This window comes from Mustela nivalis (genome assembly GCF_964662115.1).
Source record: "Mustela nivalis genome assembly, chromosome: 5".
NCBI classification, from domain to species: Eukaryota; Metazoa; Chordata; class Mammalia; order Carnivora; family Mustelidae; genus Mustela; species Mustela nivalis.
The window spans coordinates 87,604,208-87,614,832 of NC_139024.1; the positions used below are offsets into that span (position 1 = coordinate 87,604,208).

A 10,625-nucleotide genomic window follows, 5' to 3' on the forward strand; every position below is an offset into this window, starting at 1 on the left:
CAAATTTCCCGGAATGAAGCCCCTCCCTCTAGTCGCACTCCACCCCCACTCCCACCCAGAACCATGCCAGAAGAGACTCCCTAAGAATTTGATATCATCCACCAAGCCAGAATTTAAAAATAATTATATTAATAATAAATATGTTAAATTACATTTAAAACAATAAATAGAAAAATAAACTGATAAATAAAATCAACAGGTACAAAATGTTTCAAAATTTCAACCAAAGAGAACACACAGACAGACGAGAGACAAGACAAATGGACATAAACGGGAGGGTGCTTAAATGCATCAGAGGAACCCTTCACAGTTTACGTCCCGGCTCCCTCCTTGCCTGGTCACCCTTTTCTGCTCAGCTTGGGAGACCAGGAGACTCAGTGGCTGCTATCTTCGGGGATGCCAGCCAGCGCAGGGAAGCCTGGGTTTCCACCTCGGTGGCCTTCTACAAAGCAACCTTGAACCCAGGGTGTGGGTTTGGGGAACAGGAGCGTGAGGCGGAGCGTTGAGGAAGTCCCTACAGAGGCAAGTCGGTGCTGTTGTGCCGGGTTTTCCTGGCAGTGCCATCGTCTCGGGGCAGCGCCCTCTGCAGGTTGGACATGGCCACGGTCTTTTTGAGGTCAATCACGGCATAGGAGTCTGAGCTGCGGGCAGGGTGGGTGGTGGGCATGGGGGCTCGTGGGAACGAGGGGTTCTGGGGCCCCTTGGGGCGGTCTCCACCCCAGCCCTTCAGCTCCACCTGGATGTAGTTGAGCTGCCTGGGGGGCTCGGGGCCCGGCCGGCGGAAATCAAAGTTGAAGACCCTCGGGGAGCCTCGGCGGCAGGTCAGTGGCACAGGAAAGCTGCCATGGCTACGGAGGGCAGCCCGGGTGCTGGTGGGCTTCTGAAGTGGGGTCTCGTCCTCCTCACCATCAGGGAAGCCATTGGAGGAGGGAGTGAGCCCATCCCTCGAGTCTCCGTCATCCCCAGCCTCCTCCCCCAGCTGTTGGCCATGGCTCTCCCACACGGGGGGCAGGGAGGGAAGGTTCTCATAGTGCAGCAGGGCGGCCCGGCGGTGGGCAAGACCATTCCAGCCTGGCTCCTCCGTGCTCAGTCTCCAGCCGGCCCCCGGCCGCAGGCCCGCGCTGACATTCTCATAGGTGCACTTGGGCTGAGCCGGGCACTCAGAAGCGCCCTCGTTGTTGTTGTTGTTGGGGGGGGTATCATGCAGGCTGGGCCAGAGGCCCTGGCACTTCATCATGTGCCGCCGAGCGGGGGTGGGGCCCAGCACGAACTTCACCTGGCCTGGCTGCAGAAACACCTGGGGGTCCCGGGGGTCAGGGCCCCCGGGCTGGGGGGGGCTGGGCGCCTGGCCCTCGGGCAAGGGCTGCAGGCAATGCCGGCTCCGGCGGTGGTCATCCTCACCAGCTGGCGTGTTGACATAGGTGTGAGACTGGAGGAAGGAGTCCAAGTGAAGCAGGAGGGAGCAAGGGCAGGGAAGAAGGGGAGGGCAGAAGGGACAGCATAAGAGCAGCACAGGGGAGAAGAGGCGGAGGGTCCCCCTCTTCCTGGTGCTCCAAACTTCCCAGGGAAGCTACATCCCTGGGGGGCCCTATGGATTCTCCTCCCTTCCCATGATCCTTAGGAGCGGCCATGTTTCCGACCCCCGTCCCCCCAACCCAGACCAGCGGGGAGGAGCAGCTTGCTCACCTGCTCATCAGGGGCAAGGAGGGCATGAGTAGACTCTTCCCCAAGCGAGGGGTGTCGCAGGCTGCTCGTCGAGGGGCGCCGGGGTGCTGAGAATCTCGGGCCCTCTCCTGGGCAGCCAAGGAAGCCATTGGAGAAGCTGGAGACAGTGTAGCCTAGAGCTGGGCACACAGGAGACAAGGCCATATGGGGGCGGGGAGGGGGGTCCTTAAACCACCTGTGACTGCACATGTGGCATCACGGGAGTCCTCAGAGGAGGGGAGACACTCCCCGGGCCCCCCAGGTGGTTAGCCTAGCTAATCCAGTAGCCCCCAGTCTCTTTCACCTCTCTGCTCCTCAAACCCTGCCCCTTCCCTCAAAGCTCAGCAGGAGCCCCACTTCCCCCAGTTCAGCCTTAGCTGAAACACTTGAGGCCACCTTGCCATCCTGAACTTTCCCTTCGCCTCATTATAGCTCTGCCAGTGAGCACCAGGGAAGTGCCCAGACATCAGGGATGGTGTTTCTCTAGCTTCTGCCCGCCACAGGCCAGCCCTCGAAGAGAACACAGAGCAGGGGCTCAGGGGGGACTCAGGGAATAAACAAGTGGAAGGTATGGGAACCTCTTCAGTAGACAGAAGGAAGGAAGCAAAATAGCTCCAGACTGCTGTTTCCATGGAAACTCAATGTCTTCCTGTCTGCTCCTGGACCATCAGTCACGACAAGGCCCAGGACTCCCCAGCCTCAGCCCGAGTCACCCGACTGGCCCCGACCTGGCCTTATTCATCCCGAAGAGTCATCAGATGGCAGGTGGCTGGCCTGGAGGGCTGGGTGGCCTGGCCGTCCCACGTGCCTGCCTGGCACTTCCTAGGCCTGTGTCTGTGTGTACAAGTGTGGAGGCCGAGAAGGGGTCTCCTCACCATTGGGAGGCTGGGGGGCCCGAGGGAGGCCGAGCTCAGCCGGGTGGCTGTTGCGGGTGACGATGACCGGCTCCTCCATCACGTTGATGCTGTTGCACTGCATCAGATCCTGAAGCAAGTTGAAGATCTCCTCAGCCCGGGAGCACTTGAAGGCAAATATCCCTGAAGGAGGAAAGGGAGAAATGAGGCTCCTCTCCCCAGAGAGACTGAGCAGAGGAAAGACACTCAGGGACTGTCCCTGATCTCGAGGACCAGGCCTGCAGTGGGCAGGAGGGCATCTCCTCATCCCCAGCACTCCCTTAAGGCCCAAGGGCTCCAGAAGAAGCTGGGCCCAAGGCCCCCTTGTTTCCCCCATTAACATGACCGTAGGCTAGAGATCTCTACCTCACCCGAACTCCTCCACGGACTGACCGTGTTCGCAGGTGAGGGGTACACAGGTGAGGGGAGGAGAAGTCACCAGTAAAGCAGAAAAGGACAGTAGGGGCCCCTTAGCCAAAGTTTTGCTTTCTGAAGGTTCAGTGACCACCAGTCAACTGGGGTCCGGAAGTAGACAAGCCTCCTTCTGATGCACCATCTGAATGTCAGCAGGAGCGGCCCACGAGCTCACGCTGCCCGCTTCCTTCCCCTCACTTCCCTCATTACATGGGCTTGTCGCCTTCCCACACCATCACAAGAAGAGGGAGCAGAGTACTGTTATTTTGAGAGACAGACCACACTCACATAACTTTCATCACAGGCCACTGCTGTGATTGTCTGGCCTTGTTGCTATCGTTGTTCATCTCACTGTGTATAGAAATATACGCAGAACATACAGGTTTGGTGCCATCTGTGGTTTCAGGCACCCACTGGGGGTCTTCCCTGCAGATACAGTGGGGGCGCTACTGGGTTGGATGAATGACCATTCCTCTCCCCACACTGGCTCCATCTCCCTCTGCCTACCACCCTTTGCTCCCTGGAGAAATTTGAGCCCCACCCTCGGCTCAACACCCAAGCATGTCCAAGCTCTCTGAAGGTCAGAGAGTCTGTACTGTTCATTGCTTGCTCACTGCGCACTTAGTCCAGGGCCCGGCCAGAGAGAGAATGTCTACCCTGGAGAGGACAGTGATCTCCTGGCACTTAAACTCTGGTACAGAAAGGAAGAAGGATGGGCCGGCTTGCCTGGGACCCCCACGGCCAGGCCCTCATGCAGCTCTCCAGTGCGGCTGCTCTGACAGCCCCTCTAGCTTTGAGGTGGCAGCTCACGGTCCAGGCACAGCGGGCCTGGGCTAAGTATCTCCAATTAAGGCGTCCGATTGTGCCCCCGGGGTGTTGGGCCAGCCTGGGATTCTGCATACCCCATGCCCGCAACAGCAGGGCCCAGCACTCAGGAGAGGCTACATGGGGCGTGCATGTGCACAGACCCATAACAAAGATCAACGAAAGCAGCCTGGGCTACAGGACAGCTGACGTTCGCAGGAATGAGACAGCAAGGATAGAGGGGGAGGAGAAGGAAGAGGACTCTTCTGGCAAGGGATGTTAAGGGTGAGGAGAGGATAAGCCTGGAGTTTCAGGAGAAACCAGTGTGGGGGCCCAGGGCTGCCTCTCTGGAATCTCAGGTGTGGACGAAACACCACGATGAGAAGCCCCTTCCTGTCCTCCTTCTGCTCAGCCAGTGTAAGCACCTCTGCCACAGAAGCCCAAAGGGGACGATGTGTGTTGAGGGAAGGCTCCCAGCCAAGAGCGCATCAGAGACTAACTGCTGGAATGGTGGCCTCGTCAGAGAAGCCTGTTCGCGCCACGCCAGCAGGCACAGCCCTGGCAGCACCTCACGCAAGCCCAGGCCAGCCTCCTTCTGCAGAACTCAGGTCTGGATCCTAAGAAAAAAGCCCAAACCATGCTCTTCCTTCAAGAAGCCGTGGCGGGCCCTCGCCTTGACTTCCTGCAATGATCACTACTCTCTGACCCCCAGCTGTCGGGAGGAAGGGGAGGAAGGGAGAATACATCACACTCTAGGTGACAGGAGACAAAGATGAACCTCTTGGAGCCTCCTCTGTACGTCAGTGATCCAAGAGTCCGGCCTCCCCAAGCCTATCGTTCCCAAGCCACCCGGCCCAAAGGTGACCAGAGCTCCCAACTTAACCCTTCACTATTCATGGGCTCCAGAGTACCTGACCTAGGGACTCAGCATAAAGTTTGTTCCTACAGAGGAGATAAGAGGTCCCCTCGAAACTGGAGTAACAGAGGACGGAGGAACTGCTTGCCTTCCCAGGAGGGCTCTGGCCTGAGAGCACTGGCTCTTTCCCTCGGGCCTTCCAATAAACGCCCCCATGAAAGGACCCAGGCCGGAGCCACCGTGCCCGAGGACAGAGAGCACTGACCTGGGAGTCCACTTAGTTCCATACTGCCATGCTCTGTGCTCCTGGTCATCACCCCTGTAACACCTGCCCTGCCAAAAGGCGTCCCCACGGTCCCCAAGGCTCTGACTTCCCGCTGCCGTGCCAGCGCGCAGCAGGAAAAGTACTCACCCTGGCCCGTCTGACAGCGGCGGCCGCTCTCGAAGGAGAAGAGGTTGGAGTCGTAGCCGTAGCGCCGCAGGCAGAGGTAAGGCCAGCGGACAGCCTCGCGCCGCTGCAGGTGCAGCACCAGCTCACTCTGCGTCAGCTCCATGACCCCGGAGCCCAGTTCCACCCCCTCGTCATCCACATTTGTCACCTGGTGGGCAGGGAACCGAAGGGTCAGTGGGTGCGTCCACAAGTATGGGCAGGGGTCCCTGAGCCACTGGGAGGCAGGCCAATGTGGGGTGGGGGCTGGGCGGCCGCAGGGCTCCCCCATCCCCCAACGGGGTCTTGAGAAAGCCACATGACCACCAGGAGACCCAGCGGATGAAGAAGTGTCCTTCCCTAGGTCTCAGCTTTGGCCCTTAGGCAGTGAGGGAGGGGTGGCCAGCTGACCTCCAAGGTCAGATGGTTTGACGACAAAGGTTAGAGGACCTCAATGGTCCATCCCTTGTGCCCAAGAACTGGACGCTGACAGAGGATGGGGTTCAGTTACAAGCTCAAAATCTGAAGGCCCCAGGGGGACAGAACTCATATCAGACCTCCTCCACCTCCCCAGCTCTAGGACCTTGCCGAGGGCTCCCTCTTCTGGTTAGTAGGAGAAGCTGGGCCTCAACAAGTTGGGTGTGAGGAGGGGACTCCCCTGGGAGAGGTGAGAGGTGGTGAAGGTAGGGGGCGGTGTCCAGGTCCACTGGGTCTGGCCTTAGCTTCCCAAAGCCAACAGCCAACGCTAATATAGGGTTTACTGTGTGTTACACATGCTTTATGTGTATTAACTTAGAAACATAGACTTGTGTTGTTTTCTCCAAAAAATATCATGTGTAAAGCGACAAAGGTATACTGGCAGGAGTGAATGTTCCAAAAGCACGATTTTTGCATCCCCCCAGTATCTCTTCATTCTTTAGAGGCCATTCACTGTAGGAGAGCCACACAATGAGCAGTGGCCTAGGCCCCTGAGGAATCTTAACAAGCCACCACCTCAGCCTTTGACTTCACCTTCTCTAGAGAGGGAAAGGCTGCTGGACTGGTTGGCCCAAGGCCAGGAAGCCATGCTGGGAGCTCGGGAGAGGAGGGAGTTGTGGGTACCTTGAACTTGGTGGGGTGGTTGTCTGGGACACTGTCTCTGTTCAGGCAGCTGCAGCAGCTCCCCATGGTGTCAGAGCAGCCAGTCCGCCCTAGGGGAAAACGTAAGGGAGAAGGTCATCAAGGTCAGCTCCAAAAAGCCCTGCTTTGGGGACGCTGGCAGAACCACATAATTGTGATCACCCACTGTTGGACACAGTAGGACCCTGTCCCTCCTCTAAGAAATTTACTCTCTCGGGACGCCTGGGTGGCTCAGTTGGTTAAGCAGCTGCCTTCAGCTCAGGTCATGATCCCAGCGTCCTGGGATCGAGTCCCACATCGGGCTCCTTGCTCAGCAGGGAGCCTGCTTCTCCCTCTACCTCTGCCTGCCATTCTGTCTGCCTGTGCTTGCTCTCTCCCCTTCTCTCTCTGATAAATAAATAAAATCTTTAAAAAAAAAAAAAAAAGAAATTTACTCTCTCAATCCAGGGCCAGACATGCATTGGATAAACATTAAAGCAAGTTAGGATGTGTTAAAGATTAATGCTAACAGAGGGATGAACAGACTTCTCAGAGGTAACATCTGATCTGGACCTTGAGAAGTGAGGACAATTTTGACTAATGTATTGAAAGGGAAGGGAAGCCTGACTAATGTACTGAAAGGAAAAGCCCAGATAAAGCAGGGAGGGCGCCTGGGTGGTTCAGTTGGTTAGGCATCAGACTCCTGATTTCAGCTCAGGTCATGATCTTGGGGTTGTGGGATCGAGCCCTGCATCTGGCTCCATGCTCAGCGTGAGTTTGCTTCTCCCTCTCCCTCTGCTCCTCCCCCAACTCATACTATCTCTCCCTCTCCCTCAAATAAATAAATAAGTAAAATTTTTTTTAAAGGGGGGGGGGGCTGGGGACCAGAAGAAGTGATTTGCTTCAAATGGAGCTGGGTCCAGGGCCTTCATCCAGATTCAGAAACTGGTAGTAACTTGTGAGTCCCTGACACTTTGGCCTGGACCTTCCTTTTTTTTTTTTTTTTTTCCATCTTTTCCACCTAATCCTTCCCACATCACCCAAATTCTTTCTTACCTCACTACCATCCCAACATCTACTTCAAATTTATCTTTTTTTTTTTTTTTTTAAAGATTTTATTTATTTATTTGTCAGAGAGAGAGTGAGTGAGAGCGAGCACAGGCAGACAGAGTGGAAGGAAGAGTCAGAGGGAGAAGCAGGCTCCCTGCGGAGCAAGGAGCCCGATGTGGGACTCGATCCCAGGACGCCGGGATCATGACCTGAGCCGAAGGCAGCTGCTTAACCAACTGAGCCACCCAGGCGTCCCCAAATTTATCTTTTTGATGTTCTCTTCCATGAGGCATCACATCATGCTCAAAAGATATAGTAAGAAGACAGAACTTGTAACAGAGCACATTTTTTTATAACCTTGATTAAGTCTTTCTTCCTTAAAAAAACAAATGCTGGGGCGCCTGGGTGGCTCAGTGGGTTAAGCCGCTGCCTTCGGCTCAGGTCATGATCTCAGGGTCCTGGGATCGAGTCCCGCATCGGGCTCTCTGCTCAGCAGGGAGCCTGCTTCCTTCTCTCTCTCTCTGCCTGCCTCTCAGTGTACTTGTAATTTCTCTCTGTCAAATAAATAAATAAAATCTTTAAAAAAAAAAAAACAACAAATGCTCAGGTTACTTCTCTTTGTCTAAAGGGGAGACCAGAGGCCCTACTATCTGGCTTTTCCCTCCAGGATTACCACACTTGGATTATATGTTGCAACAACTGGGCCTCTGTCTAGAATGGAGAGGAGACCACCAAGCTGGAGTGACCCAAGGGAGCAAACAAACGCATAGAACAATCCCAACCAGAAGGGGCTGCAACTTGAAGCGAGAAATGAATCTGTATGGGGCACGTGGGTGGCTCAGTGGGTTAAGCTTCTGACTTTTTTTTTTTTTTTTAAGATTTTATTTATTTATTTGACACAGAGAGAGAGAAGCAAGCAGAGAGGCAGACAAAGAGACAGGGGAAAGCAGGCTCCCCGCTGAGTGGAGAACCTGATGTGGGGCTCGATCCCAGGACCCTGAGATCATGACCTGAGCCAAAGGCAGAGGCTTAACCCACTGAGTCACCCAGGCGCCCCAAGCCTCTGACTCTTGATTCCAGTTCAGGTTGTGATCCCAGGGTATGAGATCTAGCCCTGCATCAGGATCCACGCTGGAAATGGAACCTGCTTAAGATTCTCTTTCTCCCTCTCCCTCTGCCCCTCCTGCTTGTGCTCCCTTTCCCTCTCTAAAATAAATACATCTTTTAAAAAAATAAATCTGTAAGATCAGATATCCTTCCAAAACTCCCACTGTATGTGTAAAGCCTTGAACAATCCTATCTCCCATTCCACCCAACCTGAAAAACTCCAGAAAAGTGCCTCCCATACACAGCTCTCACCTCACCCAGGCCATTGGGGAGCTGACCATGGGAGGGGCATGGGGAAGGACCCCCACTTTATTCCCCCTGTTCTTGGTGGGGCATCATGGCAAGTAGTCTGCAGAGAAGTCACCTGGATCCCTCTGGGACACACCTGGGGCTCACCTAGCACAGGAGACAAAGACCACAGGTTAGTGGAAACTTTCCACCCTCAGCCCAGTTGTTAATAAAACTCACTTGCTGTTAGTCCAGCCCACCTGGATATTTGTCCCGGGTCCTAATGGGACAGAAACACAACAAAGAAAGTGAGATCAAAGGCAAAGGGGCCACCAATTCCAAGCCCCACAGGCCCTGAGAGGGAGCAACTCCCCTACTAGCAATGAGTTTCAAGTCTGAGGCAGCCTTTTACTTGCCTCTAGAACCCATCTGTATCCCATTATAACCAACACCAAAGCCACAACCTTACCTTTGCAGAGAACTTAAGTCTACAGAGAGCTTTCTCAAAAGGACCCTGTGATGTATTGGAAAGAACACTGGCTTAAGATTCAGGCAACCAATATTCTAGTCTGTTTTGTGGCCACAAAGTATCTGGGAAACTCTGGCAAGGCAATCCCCACCTCCCACCTCAACGCCTTAGTTTTCAAGGGAAACATCTGTAAACAGCAAGGCTTCTTGCTTAAATAACCTCTAGAAGTAAGTACATAGGGAAAAAGTCACAAAAATGGACATTTGCCTCTTTCAGGACAAGCTAATAAGCTCCCTCAATCTCACATTTGGAAGCTTGACAGATTTTCTGTCCCCCAAGTGCTGAAAGGCTTACAATTTTAACATATATGCTAATATTAATAAAAATTTTAGAGATCTGAGGTGGACAAGTTGATGAGCAAGGACCTCCAAGATCCTTGAAATCCCACCCTCCTGCTTTTCGAAAGCAACTATCCTTTCCCAGGGCCCCTTGTGCTCTACTTCCACATAAAACTTCCCAGGTAAAAAGACCCCCACCCTCCTGGCCTGGCTTATTCTCTAGAAGGAAGCAGGCTGAGGGAGGTGTGCACAGCCTAAAGGAAGGCAGTTAGGAAAATACTGAGGCTTAAGTCACCAACAGGGAGTCAGGGTGAAAACAAGAATTATAGGGTGCAAGATGGGGGAGGGTGTTACACCTTCTTCTGTCCCCTTCATTTGTCTTTAAGATATCAGAACATATCATGACACTTGGGGGTGGGGTGGGGGCGGTACAATGGCTGGGACAGGAAGGGGCTCTTGTCTGGGATAGGTGTGGATTGGAGATTAGATGTCAGGGTAGGTTATAGGGACCCCAAATATATGAGGGTTCGGGAAAACGTGGGCAAGTTTTTTGCATTTGAGTTTGGTGCAGGGAGAATGGGGCGTATGCATGATCAGAGGAAACGCATAGCTCTGTAAGCATTTGGGGGCATCCCGGAGAATGGTGGCTCTGCGGGCGTTACCAGAATTCGCAGGAGTGAGGGGGTTCCAAGGGCTCCAGGACAAGCGAAGGTGTGTCCGGGGGTGGGGGTGGGGTGGTTCTGGGGAGGAGCGACAGATTCAGGTTGCGGGGTTGTCAGGGGAATTTCTATAGACACCGGGAAGCAATGGGGGGAGGTCGGGGCCGCGCGCCGTCCCTAGATCCCCGCCCCCAGTCCCGGGACTCCACCGCCCGCTCGCCCAAGGGCTTCCTCGGGAGGGAGCGGAGACTGTGGCGCGGCGCGGTGCGGCCTCTGTGGAACCGCCTCGTCCCCGCCCCGCCGCGCCCCGACTCACATCGCCCCGCGGCCCGGGCGGCGCCGGGCCCCGCTCCCGGGTCCCGCTGCAGCAGCCGCCACCCGCCCGGAGCCAAGGCCTCCCCGCCCCGCCCCGCAGCCGCGAGGTCGGAGGTCACCGGCAGCACCAACGAGACGCTGCGGGCGGGCGGACCTGATCGGGGGCGACCGGCGCGCAGCCTAGAAGGTCCCTTTGGAGGACTTTGCAGGCGGGAACAGAGAGCATGCGCAGACGCCAGAGGGCGCTCCCGGCCAGCCAAGGA

The 10,625-nt window shown here is 55.2% G+C and overlaps 1 protein-coding gene across 1 annotated transcript; it reads right to left on the bottom strand.

Moving 5' to 3' along the window:
- Window positions 1–107: 107 nt before the first annotated feature.
- FRS3 (fibroblast growth factor receptor substrate 3) lies at window positions 108–10,467 on the bottom strand. The gene is made up of 7 exons (XM_082733047.1): window positions 10,364–10,467; window positions 8,606–8,749; window positions 6,200–6,288; window positions 5,084–5,270; window positions 2,580–2,741; window positions 1,687–1,844; window positions 108–1,429 (listed from the first exon to the last, which is right to left on the bottom strand). Exons 3-7 carry the CDS (start codon window positions 6,263–6,265, stop codon window positions 515–517), a joined length of 1,488 nt encoding a protein of 495 aa, XP_082589173.1. The 5' UTR covers window positions 6,266–6,288; window positions 8,606–8,749; window positions 10,364–10,467; the 3' UTR covers window positions 108–514.
- Between the last annotated feature and the right edge of the window lie 158 nt (window positions 10,468–10,625).